Source organism: Talpa europaea (genome assembly GCF_964194135.1).
Source record: "Talpa europaea genome assembly, chromosome: 1".
Taxonomy (NCBI): Eukaryota; Metazoa; Chordata; class Mammalia; order Eulipotyphla; family Talpidae; genus Talpa; species Talpa europaea.
The window spans coordinates 42,034,333-42,061,568 of record NC_140073.1 but is presented as its reverse complement, the minus strand read 5'-3'; the positions used below and the strand labels follow the sequence as shown (position 1 = coordinate 42,061,568).

The 27,236-nt window shown below is 42.8% G+C and overlaps 1 protein-coding gene and 1 pseudogene across 2 annotated transcripts; both read left to right on the top strand.

Annotated features, from left to right (window-relative positions):
* The first annotated feature begins 497 nt into the window (after positions 1-497).
* LOC311177129 (interferon-induced very large GTPase 1-like) lies at positions 498-7,778 on the top strand (annotated as a pseudogene). Its single transcript has one exon. The product of its transcript is annotated as an interferon-induced very large GTPase 1-like (transcript).
* A 15,219-nt stretch (positions 7,779-22,997) lies between these two features.
* MRPL17 (mitochondrial ribosomal protein L17) lies at positions 22,998-24,121 on the top strand (the record flags this gene model as incomplete). The annotated part of the gene is made up of 3 exons (XM_084242918.1): positions 22,998-23,171; positions 23,476-23,544; positions 23,846-24,121. 3 exons carry the CDS (start codon positions 22,998-23,000, stop codon positions 24,119-24,121), a joined length of 519 nt encoding a protein of 172 aa, XP_084099044.1.
* Between the last annotated feature and the right edge of the window lie 3,115 nt (positions 24,122-27,236).

Genomic DNA, 27,236 nt, shown 5'->3' with positions numbered 1-27,236 from the left:
CTTTAAAACAAAGAAATAAAATAAATTAAAAGATAAAAAATGAAATTTTCAAATATAGGAGAATAAATAAATATTATGATATGATCTATAATTAAGTGCCAGAGATAGGGTACCAGTCAACACAGGCTGGTCGAACAAAGAGAGAAAAAGGTACTTGGTGACACCTCTTATGTTCAAAAAAATAAAAAGTTGCCAAACTCATGCATATTTTCAAATGCTAAACTTTGGCGAAATGTTCTCCATCCTCTTGATTCTGTGTAATAGGAAGCACAAAAGTCAGGCTGCGTACAAAATCCATGATGAGGAAACCTACAAAGATGTCCACCACAAAAAAGAAATGAATCAATGCTATAAAATATATTTCTTAAAACAATGACAGGTGGAAATGAAAAAAAAAATTGCTGATCTCCATCCTTAGTACACTCCCCTTTGACCATATGGCTGGTAATGTGTAAGGTCCTATCCAGCTGATCTGAGAGTTTTCTCTTCCCACAGCCATGGCCATGGCACAGACAACCCCTGAGGACTCCCAACTCCTGGGGGAGAGAGGGCAAGACTCCAGGAGATGCTGAGAGAAGTGGGCTGGCAGCTGAGTACTGATTGCCACAGCTTCAGGAACTCGTCGGTGTCACCTGTGCCCAGACTTCACAACACCTAGAAGAAAAGGACCTGCAGAGGCTACAGGCCCAGGCACAACATCCCTGGGAGACAAGGGCCCTGGAGAAACTGCTGCACCTGTCACACTCAAAGAGTCTTCCAGAGTCACAGGAGGCTCAGGTGGAAATGATAAAAAAGCAGCAGAAGCAGGCGGAGCAGGCGCTGCAGGAGCTGAGAGGCTCATGTCAGCAGGGAGGCAGCGACAGGAAGAGGCAGTGAGGAGTAAAGAGGCAGAGCTGAGGCAAGCAATGGACATCCCCAAAGAGTACTGGCCACCACCTCAAACATCCCTAAACGAGGTCACGGAAAATTATGCAGAAACAGCTTCACCTCACAGAGGTGACACTGTCCCACAGACAAAACCTCCCGGACAGAGAGCTGGTGAGATGGGCATCCGGAGGACTGGCCCTGCAGGGAATTTACAAAACCAGCTCTGGAAGAGCCCTGACAGAGAAGAGAGAAGAGCTACCCAGGGTCCCCAAGGAGTTCTCACTTGCTGGCCCTGAGCAGGGCACGCGCATGGAAACGAAAGAATTTACATCTTCTGAAGATGAATCCACCTTCACCCAGACTATGGAAAAATTGGGCTTCAGTGTAACTGCTGCAGCCAGGGGTGGAGGTTGGGGATTTAGCCTGGAGGCTGGTATAGATAAAAGCAAACATTCAGAATCCAAGGCAACCGACAATCACATTCTCAGCATTCCTATTTTTGCTCAACCAAGTTCAGCTATGTCCCCCTGGCCTCCTGCCACTTTCCTCTTGATCAGCTCCAGTTCTCCAAGGCTGCTCTCCAGGAACTGCAATGCATTGAAGGCCTTTTGGGTCAGCCTGCAGGCCCAGACAGACTCCTCTGGCTGAGGGGCAGGGCAGAAGCCTTCTTCCACAGGTTTGGCTCTCATGCTAACCAGGGACCCCTGCATCTGGGAGGAATCTACTGGTGGAAAGCCATTGCAGAGGGTTTCCAGAGCGAGCAGCTGGTGGAAGTGAAACAGCAGGCAGCTGAAGCCCTGGATAGTTACATAAGGGGCAGCTACAGAGGCTTTGGAGTGCATGGTGCCGCAGGGGTGGATGTGTCAGCCTCACAATCAAAAGCAGCTTCTCAGAAAAACACCTTCCAAAGTCTCCAAACCAAAGTCCAATTATCTACTGCCCAGACAGGGGGCCCACCAGAAGCAAACGGCCTCATTCAGTGGAAAGATGGCCTCGTGGCCAGTAATAAAACCTGGTGTGTCATTGACAGGGGACTTCAGCTGGTGCCCATCTGGGACATCATCCTCTCCAGCCACAGGAGTGATTTCAAGGACCCGCTCCCCATAGCTAAATTCCTGAAAAACTGCTACGCTGCACTGACTGGCCTCCCAGCCCACATCCAGGAGGGGGAAGAATCACTGAGTGCTGGGACAGAGGTTAAGGCTTTCCTAGAGCATGTGAGATCCTGGGCGGTGGCTGATCCTGAAGAGCAGCTTAAAAAACTGATAGATTTCATGCAAGTGTTGAATGAAAAAGTAAGAAGTTATGACACTTGTATTAACATATGCCTTACAGACTGGGGTCTGCAGAATTTTCTGTTAAACACTGTCAACTATTGCAAAAACGTTTCCACTTATAATACTAAATTTGTTAAATATCATTTGCGCATTCTCCTGGATCCTCACATCTACAGCGTGACAAACTTTCCTCAGACTCGTTCCATCATGCAATGGATCTTCCAGCCAGAGTCAGCACAAGAGCATGTCAACATCTCCAAATTTTCTGAACTAATAAAAATCTTAAAAGAAACCCAGAATGATCTCATGGAAGTGAAGGACAAATCAGAGTCTCTAAAAACAGTAGAGGAAGTGCAAAGAAAGGCTACTTATGAGGTTAGCTTGGCTCTTGGCTGTTTCCTGAATAACCTCCAAGAAAATGAGCAGCCAGACATACAAGTCTTACTACTTTGCATTGCAATGGGTGCAGGATACCATGCGGTAAACAAAACTTTCCAATCTATTCTAGGGTATAAACAATTAGACTTCCTAGCGAATGAAATGCAAAGAACACACAAGGAATACCAGAAACTCAAAACGATTTGCAGCTACAGGGCTCATGCATTCCTGGTGCTCACAGGGCTGACAGCCACTGCTGGTGTCACAACTCTTTCTCCACAAGAGAAAATACAATGCTTGGAATTAATAAGACAGCATCTGGGACAATCATTATCTGAAGAAGTTGCACATGTGCTCACCAAATATGGAGCATTTCATGATTGCAAGAACCTGGAGAAAGACTTGAAATTGCTCATTGATGGAGATTATGAAGCCACCAAGTCTCCATTGCAAGGGAATGAGGTGATGAAACAATTGCAAAATATCTTCCATGAAAAGAAACCACCCCACGAATCGCAAGAAAATGAAATTAACAAATGGGAAGTCAAAGAAAATAGGCCCTTGCTAGAATTACTCCAGCGTCTAGGCCTAGAGCATTACTACCCAAAAAGGATGAGCAGAGCTAACTTCCATTTGATCTACAAAGCTTCTGTGAATAACACACAGCCCAGTTCTGAACAGGACCTTCCCTTCTACTTCCTGCAGAAGCTGCTCATGCTGGATTATGGGCTGAGATACCTGGTCTTCAAAGATGATGGAAAAACAGAGATGCAAGACTGCCCAAGCACCACAAGTCATGAAAATGAGGCTTTTGATCCATATGCAGACCTTTTTGAAGATAGTGAAGGTGCCATTAGTTCTTCAGGCCCTACTCCCAGGCCTCACATCCACCCTATGGATATTCAGATGGCAATTCTTCACTGTGCAGATGATTTTGCCAGACAATATATTTTGGGCAAACTTGCCATTTGTCAGTTTGCCCTTCCCCTTCTAATACCTAACCCCTGCACTTCTCAAATTGAATTCTCTCTCTGGTCTCTCAGTCAAATTAGGAAAACCTGGCAAGAGTCAAGGACAACAGCAACCGAGAAGAGCAATTACAGGAATCAGCAGATGTGCCAGGTCCCTACCCGCATTGTGTCCTTTATTAGAGTTGGAAATGGCCTCTCTGCTTCCAAATCTCAGATCATGAACTGTCTAGTCAGTAAACGTAAACACGATGTCTTTTTTCATTGACACTGCAGAGGGAGCAGCAAAAACTGTCTCTTGATGGGAGGTGTGGTGGAAATCTGCTGGTTCTGTCCCGGGGGAGAGGAGGAGACAGATTTCACACCTGCCTAACCTTCACCAATCTCCATGGAGATGTGAAAGAACACCAGGAGCAACTCACCTTCCTGAAGAAGGTCTCTTCTCTCCTTGTGGTCCTCACGTCAACCACTGATGACAATAAAGAGAACAGAAAAATTGTCCATGACCTGTGTCAGTCATCAAGACCTTTGATCTTTTTGTTTGATGACAAAGAAAAAATAATGGGCAGTAAGTCTGCCCAAAGAGTGAAGATAGGAATCAGAAACAGAAATGAGGCTGAATTAACAGAAGAGCTCGCAACTACAATCCAATGTTTGCTAGAGCGATCTGAAGCTGCTCTTAGCTTACAGGCCTGTGCCCAGATTGCTCGCCAGCAGGGATTCCTCATTGATGAGGACCAGAGAGATTGCAAGGAGGCCAAGGGAAAGGCAAAGACTTTAATGGCACTACTGAGGGAGATGCAGATCTCAGAGATGAAGGAAAACTTACTGCCCCTTCAGGGACAACTCTGGCACCTTTGGTGTAAGAAGGACAAAGAACTGTACCATCTGCGAGAGAAGGGGAATCGGAGCATTGAACAACACAAGAGTGAAACTGAGAAGGAGAAGCAAAGAATACGGCAACAACAGGTGAACAGTGTCTTTCATCTCAATGATTTCATGCGATCTATTCTTGAAATTCTTCATACATATTCAGAAACTCATACCAAACTTTATTTCCTCCAATGGATGAGTGTATTTTTGGACAAAATTACAGCTGGACACTTGGAAGAACTGAATAAAAAGAAAAAGATATTGTGGTCACAGAAACAAACAGAAAAGCAAAACATACCAAAGAGCAACTCTCTGCAAGACTTGGAAAATAAGGTAGAAGCTCTCTCCAGAGAGATTAATGACTGTTCCCTGGGGATTGAGCAACTTCTCAGAGAAGTGGGCCAGATCTATGAAGCGCTGGAAGAAGCTTCCTGCACAAAGGATAACCTATTCCTGTTTCTCCCACAGATTGCTGCGGATCTGATGATCGCTGGGGTTCCCACTGAGCTGATGGACGGGGATGCTTCCTATGTGCCCCTGAAGTGGGTGGCAGCCGTGTTTGACAAGGTCTCTGAGAAACTAGGGGACAAATGACTGTTTGTTCTCTCTATCCTTGGCCTGCAGAGCTCAGGGAAGTCCACCCTGCTGAATGCCCTTTTGGGGCTGCAGTTCATGGTCAGTGCAGGGAGGTGCACCCGAGGGGCCTACATGCAGCTCCTGAAGATAGAGGAGACATTCATAGAAGAACTTGGCTTTGATTTTGTCCTGGTGGTGGACACAGAAGGACTTCGAGCCCCGGAACTCAACAACAAATCCCAGAGTCGGGACAACGAGTTGGCAACCTTTGTCATTGGACTTGCAAACTTGACTCTGATCAATATTTTTGGAGAGAATCCATTAGAAATGCAAGACATTTTACAGATAGTTGTCCAGGCCTTTCTAAGGATGAAGCAAGTGAAAATCACTCCACGTTGCCTCTTTGTCCATCAGAATGTGGGAGAAGTCACAGCTGAATACCAGACCATGGAAGGGCGGAGGCGGCTAGAGCAGAGACTGGATGAGATGGCGGCGACAGCTGCTGAGCAGGAACAGTGCTCAGATGTGACCCGCTTCAGCGATGTCATTAAGTTTGACGTCAACACTCATGTCTGCTACTTTGCCCACCTGTGGGACGGCAACCCCCCAATGGCCCCTCCTAATCCTCGCTACAGTCACAACGTCCAGGACCTGAAGAGCAGGATTCTCCTGACCGCCCAGCAGGAGGCCAGGGGAAGCATCATGAAGATATCAGATGTAAAACTGCGAGTTCAAGACTTGTGGAGAGCACTCGTGAGTGAGAACTTCATTTTCAGTTTCAGGAATACCCAAGAAGTCGTGGCCATGAGCAAACTGGAGACCATGTACAACTCCTGGACCTGGGAGCTGAGGAGTCATGTGCTGGGCTTGCAGGACAAGCTGATCAACCAGATTCAGAATGAGAAAACTGAAATACTCATGACAGATGAATTTCATGTTCCTGTCGCAGCAAAATATGAAGCCATCAAGCAAGAATTTGAAAAATATTTTAATGAAGATCCAGATAGCGAAATACTCATTCAGTGGAAAGCAAATTTTGAGAATAAGTTAATAAGCCTTAAAGAGCAACTTATTTCAGAGAGCCAAAAAAAAGCCAAGGAACTTATCAGTTTTAAAAAAAGTCAAGAAAAACTGGATAACAAAAAATCAAGTTATGAAATGGAATTATTAAAAAGAAGTCGAGAGTTGGCTTTAACTGTAAAGGGCAAACAATTGAGTGAGAAGGAGCTATGTAAAATATTCAATGAACTTTGGCAAAATTGGGTCTCTGAAGTGTCCTCAACACTCCAGCCAATTCCAGAGCCTAAGATTGATGTGGATGCAGAAAACATCCTTTTGCAACATTTCAATAAAGAGAAAAATGTGGTGAACATACTGAAAGAAAATTCTGGGAGGAAGTTTCAAATAGATTATGACAAACATGTCCAAATGAGAAAGAGTTATATTTTCTTTACAAAGCACTTAAAGGTGGAAGATGAAGAATCCATAAAAATGATGACTAGTAACATAGTCTCAAGACATGAAGAAACTATTACCAATATTAGGAAGCAATGGTATGATTACAATTCAAGTTATTTCCACGAAATCCTAACAATAATGGAGCAAGAGGTGCAATCTGCATCAACTATGGAAAGATACACGTTTACAAGTAGATATAAAATGGATTTATCTTCGAATTTATTCCAAAGTGGATCAATAGAATTTAAGGAGATACACAGGGCATTCAAGTGAGCAAATGATCCTGTCAACTACCTGGAAAGCAAGAAAGATGATTTCTTCATGAGTTTTAAGATCTCTTGTCAGGGAGCAACTTCAATCAAAACATTTGTTGATTTTCTGTGGAACAAGCTCACTCCTGCTGTCTTAACTACCATCTAGGGGCTAATGGTTCGTGACATTTCAGGTGACATTCGAGCAACTTGTTCCGCTTTCAATGGAAACAGGGCCAACCTGGAGAAACACATTCTTATCTCTCTAGCAGAAGAGGAGAATTTTGATAACTACTGGCAGTACCTTCATCATCCACAATCATTTTTCAGGAATTACATTGAAAGTCATATTCAAAGATATTGTTCAGACAAAGAAAGTAACAAAGTGAAGGATATGTTAAAACTAAGGTTAGATGAAATAAAAAATACCATTCTCTCAGCCATTCACAAATCCACAGAAATAGCTAAAGATAAAGGCAGCACAGTGTCTGAGTGGCTGGATATGTTCTGTGATCAGCTGAGCGAGAAACTGATCTTGCCTCGAAAGGACTTGGTAGGCATTGAACACCAGGAGATAAAAGAATGATTTCCTCAAAGAAGCCATGAGTGAAGCTTTGGATCCCACAATGAAGACAGTGGAAGAGAAGTGTCTGAGCAAGTCTGTAGAAGAAATGGTTCCTGAAATCACAAAAAAGCTCTCTGAACATCTCTGTGGCTGCTGGAAACAGTGTCCCTCCTGTGGAGCAATTTGTACGAACACAATCCCTGCACACGAAGGAGACCACAGTGTTTCCTTCCACCATCCTTCGGCTGTCAAAGGAGGGATATGGCACAAGACAGACCACTTTGTCATCGATTTCTGTACTAATTTGGTAGCAAGTGATTGTACAATAGTTTTTCCAGATGGCAGAGAAATCCCGTGGAAGACCTACCGACAGGCAGGGGGGGAGTATGCCACATGGAGCATCACCCCAGACTTATCCTCCCAGTCATACTGGAAATGGTTTGTCTGTCACTTCAGATCAGAGTTACAAGAAAGATATATGCAAAAGTTTGCTGGGAGGGGTGAAATCCCTGACGCCTGGACCAAAATCACAAAGCAGGATGTGCTCAATGACTTGAAAAGATAATATTCAGTGACCACAAAAGAGCCCCAGTATGAACAATGCTCAGACATCTCCTCACAAGGAGATCCTCATTATTTCCACTTATCCAATGAAACATCTAAAAACAAATTAACTAATATTTCAAGAATTAAAGCTTTTCTGTGAAAGGTCTTCACTTTGCCACGATTCCTTCTACTTTAAAAACATTTTACTAAATATATATATTCTTCATAGTTTAAACTATTATTCAGAATAGTGATTTTTTTTAAATATGCAATTTTATATAAATTGATGAGGTTAAACTGGGTCAAAAGCTATTGCCCTATTTGTACCCCAACCACCAGCAACATTTCCTATCCCATAGTTCTCACAGAAAGTTTCTGCTCCTTTATTCTGGGAAGGGGATGCATGCAGAGCTTGCTAACTAAGCAAAACCAGAAACCACAAGGCAGAATAAGCTTAACTGTAAATGTTAGATCCTGCCCCTACTCACGTGCAGGCAGGCAATTTGACCTCTGCCCTCTCCTCTCTTGAAAAATACTTTCAATAAAAATTTCCTTTACTTCTGACCTGTAGGTCTCTTGATTCTTCTAAAACCCATGCCAAACTTCGCATCCTCCCCAGCACTTCATAAATTATCAGAAAATGTAGTTTTCACAGAGGGAAATCAAGTCATTACAGACTTCTATAGCATTCCAAAAGTTAGCTATTGGTTGCTTCAACAAAGAGTTTGGCAAGATTTCATCTCTTTCTAGCTGAGTAGTAGTCCATTCTGTATAGAAGTCACATCTTCTTTACCCACTCATCTATGGGCTACTTAGCTTGTTTCCGTAAGTTGGCTATTGTAAATAGTGCTGCAATGGACACAGGAGTGCACATATTTCTTTAAATCAGTATTTTTGTGTTGAATCCTAAACAAAAATGCAATTACTTTCTGTTGGACCTAAGCACATCATCCACTGGCTTCCATTTACAGTAACTATCTCAACCCCTCCATAGCAGTGACAACAGTCCATGGAACAGCAGTCAAAGGACTAGGCTCTTCAGCGTGGAAGACAGGAGTGCTGCCTGTGCTGTCGTTGTCCCCAAAGGACTTCAAGCCTATCCCAGTGTCAGATCAGATGACCCTATCTGCAGAAGAAATCCTATTTAAAAGACATAGTTCTTGAAGGGCAAGTTTCACTCTTGTCACCTGGAAAATACTGGCAGTAAGAGCTGAAGGAGGTCCTAATGTGATAAGTTAAAATGGTAATAGAAGCTGAACCCCACAGAGCATCATGCCTGCCTCTCACTATGCTGTGCCCTGAAAACCACAATGTCTAGTTAACATTTGCTGAATGCTCTTTGTTGGATATTTGTAAATGAATAATCTATAATTGCCTTTAACTAAGAAGTATCATATATCAAAGATTAAAGCTTGTTTTCAAGATAAAATTGCTGTGTGTGAATACAAAAGTTTTGATAAATGCCTCAGGCTTTTAAGCAGTATGATTATTAAAAAAGATTCAGAGGCTATGCTCAATGGATCTCAAAAAAAGTCAACTGGGAAGAAGCAATCGGGATAGAGAATGTGATTATGCAGGAACAGGGTTTTCTGAGATAGTAGTAGAGGGAGAAAAGCTGCCATCAAGGCAGGGTCAGGATTAAAGGATTACACCCTGTCCACTGTTAAGTTGCTAAGGGACCTCAGGAACAACGAGGGTGATAGGGAATGGAGGGAGAAGGGATGGGAATCACAAGATCATCGACGTGTGGGGATAGTGAGCCAAGATTAGGAGCAGGATTAGAGGCATCCAGAATTATAAAGTTGGTAGAGATTATGTTCACATGGTGAGTGGAATGAGTCATTGAAAGTGGGGCTCTGAGAAACACAGAAATTGGAGGTCACCTTATCAACAGACTTAGGAGATTTCCAGAATAAGTTGATAAGTGACCCCAAATGCAATGGGAAAGAATGAGTCACAGGCCCTTAAGGGGTAGGAATGGAAGGTGATAGATTCGAAGACAAGATCAAACCACAAGAATAAAATGTGAATTAGTTAAATGGAGATGTAAAATTTCATTGTCAGAGAAGAAATCAGAAGAACAGGATATAAACATGAGAAAGAATAGAGGACAGGGCATGTTAAGGACTAAAGGTTTGTGTCCCCCTCCCATCAAATTCATTTGCTGAGGCCCTAATTCCGGGGTGATTGAGAGAGTGTGTTGGGAGATCATTAGGGGAGATGAGCTCATGGTGAAGGCCTTCATGATGGGATAAGTGCCCTTATGGGAACAGACACCAGAATATCCATCCCCCCTCCCCACAACAACAACTCTTCCTCTTCCTCCTGTCCCTCCTCTTCCCCCTCCTGCTCCCCCTGCCCATCCCCCCTCAGTACTCCCTCTCTCCCTCGATCTCTGCAAGCCAGGAAGACAGAGCTCACCAGGAATCAAATCTTTAACTAAAACGATGGTTTTTTTAATAGTTACAATTACATAGTCCAATGCAAAACACCCATGTTGATCAGCGGTTGGAAGTTTACTAAATGAGGGTAACACTGGGTAGGGGAATAGTGAGAAACTAGGGGTAGTTAATAAATAATTAAAGGCTGTGTTTTAAGAACCTGGGGGACTATTTTGTAACTTGCAATGAGTCCCTTAACTTCTGCAGTGGTATAGAGAACACATTAAAGAGGTGGACTCTGGACAGTCACAGAGCTTCAGAGATACCTGAAAGGGCAGGTCTATTTTAGCTCTATAGGTCCCCCTGAAACCTCAGAGCTTTCGATGTAAGCCCACCCCTCCACAGAAAGGTCCGATGGAACTTCTCATGCCTGGAATGTTACGGCAGAAGCCTCTCCTCTGAAAATTAATAAGTGCCTCCCTGGGGAGCTAACTTTATAACCTTTCGCAGTTACAGATCCATTATTAGAAGAACACAGCCAGTGACATGCTGGACCTGATAAGGGTGAAAAGAGCAAAGTCACAACTAGTTAGATGCCATGAAAGCATAGTCTGTTTCTTAAAGTTCTTGATGAAGACAGTTAAAACATAATTCTATGTGTAAAAATTCACCAACATGGGGATACTTTCTTAGGACATAAAATTTAATGCTTAGGCAATTACCTCAGAATTTGACAAACTCACTGCTAAGAAGGTTCTTAGAAGCTTAAAGAAATCAAAAGTCTACAACAAGCAAACTAGAAACTTAAGTTTCTTAGATCATAAAGTGAAAAACTAGAGACAGGGAGATGGGCAAGGCAGAATGGTTACATTATGTAAGGCCAGAAAACTCAGCAGATGCTTATATTTCATATGAAAGCACAAAAGACACATTACTCACCAGGATTGGAAATGTGCCAATGAGAAGTATACCAGCATCACTGAGAATTCAGTGGAAGCTGTCTTCCGAAGGCCAGGAACAATGGTAGGAGCTGGTTTAGTAACACCTATGGGGACATGGAGCTCTAAACAGAGGTCAGGCGCAAGCAGTGCCCACTGTCGTCGTTACAATCCACTAGGAGTTGTAAAAATGCTTATAAGAACCTGCTGTCCACCAGGGGCAAAAAGACACTCAATGATGATGCTCTTTAATACCTACAAACAGAAAAGGGCAAAAATAAGAGAGCAGAGGCTAAGAGTACTCACCCAAATAAAGACTCACAACCTTTATTAAAAACCTACTGAGCGAAAAGATGAGTGGGTTCTTGGTATTAGGGAGCCAGTAGGATTGTGGCAAATATGTACCATAATAGATCCCCAAATCATATACAGCCATTTCCTCAGATAAATGTACAATGTACAAAGGAAAAGGCGAAGCACCCAAACCTTGAGAGAATTACCAAACACAAGGTTTGAGTTGACACTGGCATCTAGAGAAAGAAAGTAGCATTATCAATAAATGATGGGCAGGTGATAGACAGAGTCCTGGCTAAGCTTACAGTCAGTTCACTAGGTCCAGTGATCTGCCCCAGTCTGAGTCTTTTTATGATTCCACATAAATTTTACTATTTTTAATAGACTTTTAATATTCTTTGAAGAGTATTATTGGCATTTTAGTGTAGACTGTATTAAGTTTATATATCATTGTTGGTAGAATAATGATTTTGACTATTTTTATTCTCCATATCCATGAGAATGGACTGTCTTTCATCTCTTTGTGTCATGATCTAAACCATTTAATGTCTTGTAGCTTCAAATGTATAAGTGAAACAGCAGTAAAGCAGAGTGCCATAGCATTCAAAGGACAGTGAGCAGGTAGCAACAAGTGTTGCTGAAGCTGTAGAGAAATTGTAGCCCTCATAAAATGTTGGTGTGCATGTACAATGGTACGTTTACTTTGGAAAATAGTTGTCAGTTTCTCAAAATGTTGTCAGACAAAGAGCTACCATTATGACCTAGCAATTTCACTCCTACAAAAATACCCAAGAGATATGAAATAAATATCCACATAAAAACTTACCCACAAATATTCATAGCATAAATCATAACAGCTACAAAGTGAAAAAATGCAAATTTCCATCAAATATTGAATGGATTAACAAAATATGGTAGATTCATATAATGTGATATTGACAAAAAAGGAGTAAACTACTGATACATGCTACGACATAGATGAAACTGCAAAACCTCACACTAAGTGAAAGAACCTAGACACAAAGGACATATATTAGTGACACTATTCATATGAAAAGCCAAGACAGGCCAATCTTTAGAGACAAAGTTAGATTAGCGGTTGCCAAAGGTTGGGAGGAGAAGGTGGGAGTAGTGGAGGAATGAATGCTGATGACTACACGTTTGCTCTGGAGGTAATATTTTGGAAATTTTCAAAAGAATAGATTAGGGTGATGATGACCCAACCCTGTAGATATACTAAAAGTCACTGAATTGTGTGCTTTAGGTAGGTAAACTTCATGGTATGTAAACTGTAACTCAATTAGGTATTGAAAGTGAAAGTGATTAATAAAAGTCCATCAAAATGTCAACATGCACCAAAATGTATCAACTCTGGAGTGGTATTTAAGAAAATACCACTCAAACCATTAATATCTTGCAAATTTTGAAATATTTTATATAAATAGAATCACAGGTTATTTATAAATGATTAACAACTAGAACACAGCACCACTGAGGGGAATGTTAAAGTTGTTCAATTCTCCAATTTAGTACTACAGATTTTTAAAGTAGGGAAAAGTAGCAAAATGGTTAGACAAAAAAAAATGCATAGCAACCTGAGACATCAAGAGAATATGACATCTCATCCCAGAAGTACACAACTCCCCAGAATCTAACCACAAAGACATGGGAGATTATATCCCTATAAAATAGGGTGATTAAAATGTATAATGAAAAAAATCAAAGAGATAGAAGAAAGGCAGAAAGGTAAGTCAAAGTGATACAAAAGAACTGAGAAAAGGTAATCAAAGAGACACAACAAAGTTCAGAAAAACAAACTAATGAACTCATGCATAAAATTAACAAACAGAAGAGAGAAAATGAAACAGATGAGGATGGTGAAGTAGCAGGCTGCATAATCAACACAGAAAAAACTCATTGCATTCCTACATGTAAGTCACAGGCTAGAAGGGCAAAAAATCAAGAAAACAATACTATTCACAATCACATCAAAAAGAATTAAGCACTTAGAAATAAACCAAATAAAAATGGGGAAAGCCTGCACCAGGGTAACTATGGCGAGATTATTAAAAGAAATGAACGAAGCCCCAAAGACATGGAAAGATAGTCCATGTTCATGGATTGGAAGAACAAGCATTGTTAAAATGGCTATCCTACCCAAAGCAACATACAGCTTCCATGCAATCCATATCGAAGTTTCAGTGACATTTTTTAAAGGAACATTATTGAAATTTATGTGGAAGCACAAAAGACCCCAAATAACCAAGCTATTCTAACATAAAAAGGAGAAAAAGAGATTATCTCTAGAGCTCCCAGACTTCTAAAGTTATAGCAATCAAAACAGTTTGGTATTGGAATAAAAATAGACACAGAATCAATGGAATAGAGTTTAGAGCCCAGAAATAAACCCACACCTACATGGACAGTTAATTTAGGACAATGGTGTCAAGAGGATACAATGAAAAAAGGAAAATCTCTTCAACAAACAGTGCTGAGAAAACTGAACAGCCACATGCAAAAGAATGAAACTGAAGCCAGAAGTCCAGAACTTGGGCTGCCTGTCGCCACCAAAGGCCAATAAAGCACAGACAGAAATTGAATCTTTAATCTGCGCTTTAATCAGACAGCCGGCAATATGGAAAACAGGGGTTCACCCTAAAGAAACGGCCTTAACATTTCATTTCTAGCAGGCTTTTCTAGTGAACTGGACAGCTGTTCAGCAGTCAGCAGGTTTTCATCTCTGCCAGGAGCTCGTGATGTCCAGACCCCGAAGCTCCTTATCACCCTCCTGGACAGCTGGTCTCAAGCATGTCCTATATGCTATCTGGTCTCCTGACAAAACTGGTTCCCAGCATTCCTCCATATGTGTTCGACCCCATCTCCCCTCCTTAGCCCCTATCAAAACTTAACAACTATCTCACACCATACACAAAAATTAACTCAAAATGGACTAAAAGCTTGGATGTAAGATCTAAAACCATAAATTACATAGGAAAAAAAAAACAACCTAGGTCAAATGCTTAGAGACATTGGATTCAGAAATGTCTTTGGAGGCTCAAATACAATGGCAAAAGAAACAAAAGCAAAAATAAACAAGTGGCACTACATCAAATAGAAGATTCTACACAGCAACAACTCCCTAGTAGCACACAGCATCACTATAATTTCTATGCAACCTAAGGAACTTACATTTATTCCAAGTTGGAAATGTTACTGTCATAGACCTTGGGTCCCCTTCACAGTTTCTGACTCCTGATAAAAGAATTTAACAAGAAGGCAAGACATACAGCATCAAGCAAGATTTATTAGACTAGTTTATGAGGAAGACAACCCCGGAAAGGAAAGTTTCTGGGCTGACTCCCAGAGGGGAGCTGTAAACAGGTTTCATGAGGTCAGCCTCCAGGAGGGACAGAGGAGGTAACCTCATGATATACTCAGGGGCAGGCTATATTGGGGCATGCACAGAATAGCTAGGCTTCTTCATATGCCTCACTGGCATCTGAAGTGTCCCCCTTCGGGTGTGTATTCTAGCCTAGCAAGACTCCGGTCACTTCTTAGTCAGAGCCTTTGCTAACTGCATGTGTGGGCCCACAGCCACCGCCCCTCGCGCGGTATGATACAGTAATTAGCTGCTAAAACATCAACCTTTACCAAGATATATGGGAACTTTTGTCTAGAGGTGGTACTAGGATGGGGCACCAAATGTCAAAAGCAGCCATTAGTTCATCTGGTGCTGTGTATTAAGGATGTCAAAACAATGTGTTAAGCAATTCCTGCCAGCTGTGACACAGACCATCTGTTTAAAGGAGAATGCAAGGTAACTCCCCCTGTCAGTTATGATTTAAAGCAGGAAACCAGGTAACTCCCCAGGGTTATTAAAACAAAATGTGATACAGCTTTTTCCTGCCTGCTTGCAGTTTAATTAACCTAGACTATTTTAGTATGAATCAGAGCACTTTCTCCTGGCAAGAACCTCCCTGACAGTTAAATTATCTTCGGTGTTTTCCCTCTGAACTATGGGAACAATCACTTTATCTTATAGTTTACAATGTGATTCCCATCAGTTTCTCTGTGGCAAACAGAAATGTGCCACCCCATCCCCTTCTAAGGAAGTGTTTGTTGCCCAGCTTAGAGAAGTGAAGCTGAGCAGCCAGTCTTCAGTTCTCAGGTTCTTCAAATCTGCCTCAACTGCACAGCCTCTTCCCCTCCTGAGTGAGCCTGTATCCAGTGCATCCAGCCAGTGAGTGAAAATAATAAAAAGACCTGGCCATCACAGGCTGACACATGAAGCTCTGATGGGTTACACATGATCCAGAACTCACCCACCTGCTGGAGAAAGGTTTGTGGGTCCTGCATCACAGTTCAACTCCCTCCTCTGCTAAATCTGCTTCTGCCCCCTTTCTTTCATGAGGGTTTATCCCTAATAAGCAGCTTGCATCTCACACTGTCTTAGCATCCGCTTCTGGAGAAACCATTCTGTGACTCCTTTAAGGCCTTGGTAAAGACTGTGACATCTAAATGGATTTGAACAATGGGGTTTTAGAGAATAACAAAACAGTGCTTGAGGAAATAAAGGCTGCATCCATTCAAAGCAAGAAAAAATGGAGACTTGCCAGAAGTGACCAGCAAGCAAGACAGTGAGCAGGCGCCCACAGCCCTGTTGAGAGCAGTGGAGAGCGTTGTGAGACAAAGCTCCAGATGGGCAACTCATTAGTGATGATTAGAAAACAGATATTTAGAAGGTGAAAAAAAGAAAGAAAACTAATGAGCAGAGCAAGAATAGGTATTTTTCCACAGCACTTGGTTACAGGGGTAAGGAAGTAAGGTCAAATAAAAAACCTGGACCTCGCAAACGCATTGCTTGGGGGGGGGGGGTAAAGAGTGCAACTGAGTCAAAACAAGGCGTCCAGTCTAAGTCCCACGTGCTCTGGGCTAGCATTATTACTGGAAGAGCTAGAGCTTTATCATTCTATGTACTGGGGAGGCACCTATGTGTGCAAATGCGATCCCCCTCCCCCAGCTCTCTGTCATGTTAAATATATGAAGTTTACTAAAAGCTTTTCTTGCTTCAGTGCATAGTTATTACGGGTCTCTGGAGTCACAATGAAACTGCAAAATGGGAATCTTAATGTAGGGATACAGAATGGTAGCCTTGCAAGCAACTACTGGCTTTGGTAAAAGCATCACAGATCCTCTCAACCATTCCTCAAACCAAGGAAATCCCTTGCTCCTGCCCTGATTCCCATTCTCACTATACACATCCTGCTTGGGGCCTCCCGTCTTATCTCTGAGTTCCATCACCAGACATCCTTCTGAAGTTCAGGTCCTTCTCTTACCACCAGATGGTGGTAAAGAGCTTTAACAGGAAAATTATGATAAATTTCTCAAACTGCTCTGTTGACATTTGAAGCCAGTAATTCTGAGTTTAAGGGACTGTGCCTGTGTCACAGCAGACCTGCTGTTCAAGCAGCTTGGTATGCTGGCTTTGCTGGCACCCCACCACCTTGGAGCACAGCACCTACAGGCAGTCCCATCCCAGTCAGATATGAGCGATGGGGTTCCCAGGGGGTGTCTGCCTGGGCAGCAGCAGCAGTTAAAGTTTCCCCATCCCAGCTGCCCAAGGAGCTGTAACACTGATGTCTCTGAAACCATCTCCTGGTAACTGGTACTGACTGGCACTACTAACCAATGTAGACCAGCATGGCTGCCTGGTGACCAGCACTCTGTGTCCAGCCACCTTTAAGAGCTGCCCACTGTTTCCACTTATCTAGCACCACCTCCTGGTGCTGTTGCATTTGGCATTGCTCAGTCTGGCATCTGGTGCTGTCCAGCCCAACCTTCAGACTGTTGTTGTGGGTTACTACAGTGTCATCTCAGCAACCCCACCTTGAACACCTCCGGTTGCCACCTTGAGTTGGATCCTGGCCTGCTGCTTGCTGGTGTGCTACAAGATCCAGGCCCTCATTGATGGGACAGCACCATCTTGAATGAGCGGCCTTTTTTGTTTTTGTTCTGGACACTAGACACTATCTGGGGTGAGATAGCCAGCCACTTGTAGCCTTAGAAACTCTTTGTTTCCCCCATTTGTTAAATAAACCCCATTGTTGTTTCTTGACCCTGAGTGATCTTGCAATTGTCTGTAGGTGAGAGTCCACAGAGGTTACTTGTCTTCTACCTTGGCACTATCCTTTGACCCACTACAGACCTGTATAGCACTGTTTCATTTCCAAAAATTACCCCTCTCCCAAAATTACCCATCTCCTTATGGGCAAATGCCTAGTCAAACAGGGTCACTCCACAGCGGGGCCACTGTGGTACAAAAGCTTGCCACAAGTCTAAGTCTGATGTCTGGCAGGGAACCACAAAAGAAGGCAAAAGGGGTCAGGCAAGTCTGTGACAGGAGGAGAGATGCAAAAATACAAATCAAGATAATACGTACCACACATGTCAGTTTCCCCCTATGTCTCACACGCATCTCTTCCAAGTGTTTCAACATGTTTCATTCTCCACATGTCTCCTTCCAAGTCCCCGCAAGTCCCTGGATACAAGTCAAAGTTGGAGAAGCAAGAACTCCAAGCCCACTTTACTTATAGTCAGGGGCTGCTAAGGTCCACCCATAGTTCCTAGTAGCTCTCCCAAACAGGAAATTCAGTTCATGGAACACTGCGACTGGTATTCCAAGGTGGCTGCATGTAAGTGGGGGCAGGGAAAATGCCACCTTCTCAAACAACTACTCCCATCTTTCCGCTGTTATTCTTCAGGTCCTAGGTCAGATATCACATTCTTAGACAAGCTTTTCCTGACCTCACAAACTAGTTTGAATTTCTTCCATTACTTATTCCCTCGAAATCATATTTTATACCTTTACAAGCAATGTAAAAACTCTTCTGTGTGTTTGTTCAATGTTTAAATCCTAACTAGATTATATCTCTTGTAAAGGACAGTTATAGTATGAATCTCTAATACCTAGTCCAGTGCTTGGAACATACAAAGTTTATCTACATAAGTCTAGAGAGAGAGAATAATCAGAGAAACCGGGTGTGGAGTACAGGGTCTGACTTGATACTCATTACTAAGCTACACTAGAATTCAAATGTAGTTCTCTTTCCAAGAAGAGTTCCTTTCACTTTTTTTCCACAGAAGTGTTGCTCAGTTCCTCACCTGCACAATACATCAGGGAGTGTTAACTTGAAGGTTACAGATACTCAAGGGGCCCATGAAACTGAATGGGGAAAAAAAGTAACTATTTTCACTGATCTGTTACTGAAATGCAGCATTTTCTTCAATCTGTGTGTAGGCAGCAAACTACAGAAGTCTTAGTAGAAATCACAGATATTTTTGCATCACATTACAGTTGTTGTAAATACCATTGTTGTTCATCATTACTTTATAAAATACAGTTCTTCTAAAGCCTATTAAATCTTGTTAATTGATATTTTAATTTGAAAGTACATCTTACAAAGTAAGCAAATATGAGCTTTTAAAATATACTATGTGTCCCAATATCATTATTTTCCTTTGTAATCCTTTATATTTTGCACATTTTAAAAAAATTACTTTAAAATAGGTTTTGTCAGTCATTTCCAAAAGAAATAAAAAAGATCAAAACACTTGAACTAGAAAATTAGCAAATGACCTATCAAATGGATCCAATGTATAGCTATTTTCTTCTCTAATGCTCTAATTATCTAAATTTTATCTGGTAGAAGAGTTCCTAAAAGAAGTAAGTAGAGAAAAATAGGAAGAAATGATTCCCAGAAGTGAATGAATATGTCAACTAGGATGAATGAAAGGACTCAAAGCAATAGCAAGTAGACACTTCACTATAGTACAGTTACTGGCATGTCTGAGTTCCTGCTCACAGGAAGAAGTGAGTTAAAGAAATCCCTTTAATAATTTAAACTCAGTATTGAGAGGTCACAGAGAATGGGATATACCATGCAGAGTCACAATTAGTGAAAGATACGGTGTTGAGGCATGATGAAAATCAGTCAACAAGCAATGTACCTAGTCACATAGTAAATTCTCAATAAAGAGCTATCAAATGAAAGGGAAGGGGAGGATAAACAATCTTTCTAAATAAAGGTAAAATCATCCAGGCATTCAGACTCAAAGAAATCAAAGTTCCCTTTTTTACAAACTTGTGTTGAAAAACATTTTAGAAAAGAAAGAAAAGCACAACTCTAGGCTGGAGGTGGAGGAGAGAAAAAAGGAGAATGTATGAGTCAGAGCCCGTCTCTGACCTTGAAAGACCTTGTAATCTCAGCAGCAGGCAGTTCTCACTAATAATACAAGGAAATGAAGGGGGAAGGGGAAAGAACACCGCATGAAGAGAGTAAGCCAAGTTCAAAACATCGTTTCCAGAGGGAAACATCATCACAGAGGGTTCTGCTGATTTCCATCCAAACTCCTTGTCCCTCTACAACGCTGGACCACCTCGCCTTTACTGCATATAGATCAGTGACTTAATTTGCTGCTTCCAAGGTTTCTTATTTCCGTTTGAAATGTTTGCTTTACTATTACCTTCAATATCTTAGTGATTCTTAATGTGAAAACTCATTTATCTGGGCTTCATATGATCACAATTGTATCTGATACCAAAGACAGGCTGTTTTAATTCAGTCCCTCCCAGATCATTAGGGGTTTTGTGGAGGCTTCATTATGTAGGCATGAGTGATTAAATCATTGGTCATTGGTGACTGTGTCAACCTTCAACCATTCCTATCTCTGGAAGAGACAAACCACTACCACTTCATCTTCCCCACGCTCTCCTCCACCATTACCACCCTCCAGGCTGAAAGTTCCAACCCTCTAATCATAAGATTGGTTCAAAGAGCACTTCCAGGGGTTTTAGGAGCTCTCTGCCAGGAATTCTGGATGAAGACCAAAGGAATACTTTTGTTCTATTACAACATCACTCAGGGATCTCTGTAGCAGTGTGGACCCAACTCCCTTCTCCCAAATCTATGAAATTGTATATACAAAATTTTCCTACAGGTAAACTCCAGAACATTGCTAGGGACCACTTTTCTCATTTCTGCCAGACTAAAAACTATTGACTAATACCTTCTCAAGTACTAAATATGAAATTTCATCAGTTACTCCAAGTCCTGGCTCAGCCAGGATACCCAGATCCATCTGAGTATCCTCTCTAGGGGCTCAGCTGGACACTCCGGGCCAGTGAGTGAGTATCAAGGATCGGGTGATGGAAGCAGCCTGTCCCCATGCAAACATAAGGAGTAAATGTCTGTAAAGGATATTAATATAATAATAAAATTAAAAGCCAATCAGATATTTATCACCTTGCAAAACAATTTTTGTTGTACACCAAAAGATTAAAAATATTTAAAAGACTTTTGTGTGTTGGTATATATTCTAAACAATCGCTATGGTTATTGTTGAGTATAATAATAAAACATATCGATATGCCTCAAATTCCACTTTTTAAAACTAATCCACTAAAAAATATTTTATTCTACATGGAAATTAACTTGGAGTATCAGTTACACAAATACTACCATGTGTATTATTTTCATAGGAAATTCATAAGAATTTAGATCTTCAAAGCTCCATTCAGGTGTATTTTGTGATTCCAACCCTCATGTTTTTAAAAAAGTAAATTAAAGTAAACAATGTTAGTTGTATGGTCAGATCAGGTCAATCCTTTTAAAGGGCAATCCTTTAAAAGCACTGGATCAAATAATATCAGTGTCAATGTTCACTTTCTCGGACTTGTGCTAAGAAAGAAATCTTCACCAACAGAAACAGTTTTTGCCAATAGAAATTCATGATGAATTTTCTGGTGAGGATGTCTTGGTGAAATTTTTAATAGTGCAGATAACTGAAAGCTGTAAGAACTGATCACAAAGAAACAAGGCATGAACAATACTGTAACTTCTGGAATTCACTGTGAAGTATAATTTATATAAAACTCTGCATTCTCTGGTCACTTATAAAAAAGATAAAGTGACAAATTTAAGTATACTGTGTATCAAATATTATAGCAGTATAATATTGATGGTGGGAGGCTGGTGGGGGGCTGGGGGGAGAGGGGCTAGGCATGTGTGAAAGAATTCACCAGAGACAAAGTGGAGAACAGAAAAGGCAGAATCATTGAAATTTCCTGCAAGAGAGCAGGGGGCAAGATGGGAGGTGTCTACACCCCAAGATGGGCTTGAGGCTCTCATTTATAACCTGTTATCTGCAGGGATGTCTGGTCATAGCCGTTGACCTTTGAAACAGAATGTGTCCTGATCCTGCTTGGGCATTCATGGTCAAGATGAAGGGTCTTAAGGCCAGGTTCCCATATCAACCTTACCAATTCAAGTCTCCCAAACTTGCCTGCTAGGCAAGGAGTGGGGGCTTAGTTTTTAACCTCAGTAATGATACCACAATAATTAGTAATTAACTTACCCTGTTTTTCAGGGTGACAAAATACAACCCATAACAAGAAGCAATTTTTACAAAGTCTCTACAAATCTACAGACACTGAAGCCCAAAAACAGAAAAATACGTGAATATATAAATGCATCGGTATGTTTTCTCCCTTAAAAAAAAGCCTGCAGCGCTATTTACAATAGTTAAGCTATGTTAACAACCCAAATGCCCAAAAATAGATGACTGGATCAAGAAGATGTGGTATATATATATGCAATTTAATATTACTCAGCAATCAAAAAAGATAAACTCATAAACTCATGCAATTTGCAGCAACATGGATGGAGCTGGAAGGGCTCATGCTCAGCGAAACAAGCCAGAAAGAAAAAGAAAAATACGGGATGGTCTCACTCATAGCAGGAATTTAGAAAACCTGAATAAGGGACCAGGAAAAAGGCTAATTATAATAAAGTAAAAATCGAAATCAACAAGCAACTATAAACCAGAGGGGGGGGTCAAAATAAGGGGGGTGGTGGGAATTGCATGGGGATTATATAACCAAGATGAAAATGCATACATTGTGCAAAAATGAAAAATGATGTAAAAAATAGATAAAATAAAATTTTAAAAAACGCAGATGTAATTAAAAGTATTAATCCATTACTTTTCCTCCAAGTGCTGTTATTTTTCTTTAACTGTAATGATTACATGTACTTAAAAGAAATTTTTCACTACCCACCTTTCTTTACTGAGCATAAGTTATTCCTCTCCCCGTCATAACAGAAAATAATTTGTTTTTAAACGTCGCGCTCAGAGTCAGGCGGGTTCATCGCGGGCGGGGCGGGGCGGGGCGGGGCGGGGCCGGCAGCCGCGGGACCGGCCCCTCCCGGCGCCCTGTGAGCGGAGACTCGCTTTCCCAGCATGCCCCGCGGCGGGGCGTCCCGTTTCGGCCGGCCGCCCCAGGTCTGACGCAGCACAGAAGCGCCCGCAGTCCCGCGCGTCCCACACTAGAGGGCGCGTTTCCTCGCGTCAGGGAAATGCCTGAAGCCGGCGCGGCTCGCCGCCTTCAAGAGGGCAACGCCCCTTCTCCTCCCTCCGCTCTGCCAACGAGGCAGGCTCTGATGCTCATGCGCAAACACGTCCACCACGCAGCGGGTGCGCGCGTGCGTCCCCGCAAATCCCGCCCCTCCGCGCAGGCTGCCCTGGAGCTTCCAGTTCCGGCTCCTAGGGGAGGGCGAGGCGGGCGCCATGCGGCTGTCGGTCGCCGCCGCCGTCTCCCATGGCCGCGTCTTCCGCCGCATGGGCCTCGGCCCCGAGTCCCGCATCCACCTGTTGCGCAACTTACTTACGGGACTGGTGCGGCACGAGCGCATCGAGGCGCCCTGGGCGCGCGTGGACGAGATGAGGGGCTACGCCGAGAAGGTGAAGGGCTGCGCCCGCGCAGGGAGGGGCCCCCCCTCTTCCTCGCGGCCCGGCCTGCGGGGCGGGGTCCCCCGACTTGGGGAAGGAGAGGGGCCCGCCTGATGCCTTCTCCCAGAGGGAATCCCCCGGTACTGTGGGCTGAACCCAGCCCTCCGGCGTCCCAAGTGGTTAGGGCTGCGGGCTTGGGGGTGGCATTAAAGATGTGCTTTGTTAGTGGAATGAATGAGCTGCAGTTTCATATTAAAGGAGTAAAATTGGCGTCTGGTTTCTTGTTGCGTGGATCGGTTGTGCTCTGTCCTCACAGCTCATCGACTATGGGAAGCTGGGGGACACCAATGAACGGGCCATGCGCATGGCTGACTTTTGGCTCACGGTGAGTATTTCCCATAAGGCTTCCTTAATCTCTGCTCCCCGGGGGCAGAATGAAGTGAAGGCATTCACTAGGACAAATCTGGTGAACTAAATTAGACGCATGGGTCTTAAATTAGTTGTTTCATGTGATTCTGAATCTCCACAACTGCTTGGAACCGACCCCTCTGTGTTGCATTGACTCTGCCACTTTCAGGGTTAGGGAGGTCTATGCGGGTGAGGATCCTACTTTTGTGAGTGTCGAAAGTTGTTTGTCTGCAGTGGTGCTTATCTCTACTCTCACCTGGGTAATTCTCCCCTTCCAGGAGAAAGATTTGATCCCGAAGCTGTTTAAAGTCCTGGCCCCCCGGTACCAAGGTCAGAAAGGAGGCTACACGAGAATGCTGCAGATCCCAAATAGGCCTGCGCAGGATCGGGCCAAGATGGCAGTCATCGAGTATAAAGGGAACTGCCTCCCGCCCCTGCCCCTGCCTCGCAGAGACAGCAATCTTACACTCCTCAACCAGCTGCTGCTGGGGCTGCGGCAGGACCAGGAAGCTTGCAGCCACCGCTCCCACACGACTCAGACACCAAGGATTTAACTGGAGGCAGGTTCATGGCCTTCTCATCAGTATTGATGGTCACAACAGGCCTTTGAAGCTCTTTTATCTCTAAGAAGAAATGGAGATAGACTTGTAAAATGGGCAACCTTAATGCCCAGAACCCTCTTGGAAGCCAGATGACCCTCTCTTGTCACCATAGATAAAGTTCCTTGTATTAAAAAAAAAAAGCTGATTTTTTTTTTTTTTCTCCCTGGGGATTTCTGGAGAAAAAGGACTATCCAAATGCTCAGCCTACCTAGAAAAGTAAATTAGTGCCAGTATGTCTATGTTTTTGTGTGTGTACTCCGCATTACCCCCCCAAAGTTGACTGAATTTTGACATCTAGAGAAAGATTACTTACTGGCACAGGTTGAGGGTGAATATCTAGAAGTGAACTTTTCATAATTATCTGGTATCCTGGGAGCCCTCAGAAACACTAGAACAATTCTGTTTTTAGACAGGGTCACATGTGATCCTCATGTGCCCCCCACTCAAGCCCACAATGAACCTCAAAGGAGAGGACCTGAGAATTCAGGTTATACCATTCTAGCCAAGGGAGTAGAAGCATTCAACAGAGGATGTTGGACTCCAGGATAAGCTCCTTCCGTAGCTGTTGAGGTGGGAGGAGTACTAGGAAGTTAAAACTGATGGGAATTTCCTGGAAATTTTTTATTGTCAAATCTGGGCCTCTCTGGGAACTCAGAAAAGGGAAATCCGGCTTCAGAATGGCTAAGGCATATGAGAAGGAGGAAGATCATTTATACATGTTCATTACTGTGAAACCAGACTTGGCCCAGCCAGGCATCAGTCTGGAAGACTTGAAGCTGTCCCTGACCTGCACACTTGAGAGCAGGGCCTGGATGATCTATCACCATATAAGAGATTTTACCTTAGGCTGGACCTTCAGCTTGTACTTGGCCCACCAAATCCATCTACTTTCTAGATAAGGATGAGAATGGAGGGGTCAGTGGTCTGGCAGATACAGGCACCACTGACAAGGCTAGTCTGGTCTCTCACTGCAGCTGCTCGCCTCTAAAACATCTGTTCCCAATAGAGTTCCCCATCTCAATTCGTTTTTCCATGCTGTTGCCAGGAAGCTCTTTCTAACTATTGTGAGTGAGATATGCAAAACATTTATTGAATAAATGAATAAACCTGCAACTGTAAGTGCATCTTGCAAAAAATTTACACCCTTCTGTCTAGGCATGAATATTCACCACAGGTAGATATTTTGCAGTCATCCCTGAAATCTAAAGAAAAGTATTTTCTGGGCCTCCTTGGTGGCACAAGGGGTTAAGTCTCGGCACTATGAAGCTATGGGCAGCCACTGCAGCAAGAGTTTGATCCCTTGCCAGGGAGCTAACCCACATGGCACAGCAGACCTCTCCTGACTTACCCATCACTACCCTTGGCGATATGTTTCAATCAATCTGCCTGTTCTGCTCCCCACTTTGGTGAATCCTCTCACCCCTGCCCCCACACCTCTAGTCTGCACCCCAGCACTTGTATGCATAAATAAATCTTTAAAAAATACATATTTTGGGCCTCCGCTGGTGGCGCAGGCAGCTGAGCACAGCACTGTGAAGCTGTAGCCTCTGCAGCTCCAGTTCGATTCCGGCCGGCCAGTGAGGATCCCACATGGGGCTGCAGACCTCTCCTGTCGCGCCCGCTGCTCCCCTCAGCAGTGTATTTTGTCCATCTGCCTTTTCTGTTCCCTGCTCTGTCTGGTGAATCCTCTCACCCTCCCGCACATCTGGCCTGTAGCCCAGTTCTTGTATAAGTAAATAAATCTTTAAAAATAAATAAAAAATACATATTTTTTTTTAATTTTCCTTAAACCACATCTTTAAATATTGGTAACAGGATTATGGCTGAATTCCATAACTTTTCCGTTTAGTCCCCAGAAATGTATGTCCCTTTGAGACTTTCAACAGTTTCTAAGTATTAAGCATCTGCTAGTAACCAGCATATGTTTGCCATGTCAGACCCTGATATTAGGGATACAGAGATGAGCAGAAACAACCTTTCCCATCATTCCCCTTAACACATTTCATTCATGCAGTCTCACCCAGAGAACCTGCCACCTTCTACCTACCTAACTTGTTACACACACTGTTGGCATCTCCTGAGTGACTTCTCTCACCATCCACACAGTTAAATTCATTTCTCTGTAAAGCTAAGCTCCACTACATTATTTTCATAATCCACTGAATTTACAACAGGGCGTTAGAGCTCCCAACTGTGTTGGTTCCCAAACACCCATCCCTGATTAAGGCAATAATAATATTTCCATCCCCTTAGTATTGTTGGGCTCAGGGATGGACAGACCTGAACTAATACCAGCCAGTGAGAATCCAGACTCTACTGTGCTCAACAGAGGTATGGTAGGGCCTCCCCAGTGGCACAGTGGTTGAGCGCTGGTTGCGAAGCTGCCCACAGCCTCTGCAGCACCGGTTCGATCCCCGGCTGCTCCCTGGCCACCGGAGGAGGGTCCCACATGGCAGGCAGACCTCTCCTGCCACCCGCTGCTCCCCTCAGCAGTGTACTTCAGTCCTTCTGCCTGCTCTGCTCCCCTCTCTGGCTCTGGTGAATTCTCTCACCCTCCCGCGCTTCTGACTGTACCCAGTGCTTGTATAAATAAATTAATTAATTTTAAAAAAAGGTATGTTATTCTTAATGCCAGTGGGAAACTGGCTTTAGGCTGAAGATGACACAAAATAGCAGGTCAGAGCAACTAAACTTCATAGTAATAACCTTTAGTGATTATTTCCATTTAACCCTGGCTTCTTAATAATTACCCAAATTAGTTGCTCCTGTTGAATCTTTATAGATTAGTGTTTCTCAAAAAAAAAAAAAAATTATGACCTACAGATCAAAACACTTTTACATCAGAACATATTATATCCATGTATAATATAATTAAATTATATCCATGTACTATAAAACATTTTACTACATAAGGCACATAACATTTTCTGTTCTAATTTGCTATTTTTTTTTTTAGTGGTGCTCCTAATTCACTTGATTTTACAATTTAACAATGAATCACAACTTGCACTTTGAAAAATTCTGATCTCAATCAGCATTACAGTGACTCACCATTGCCTTGGTTTGC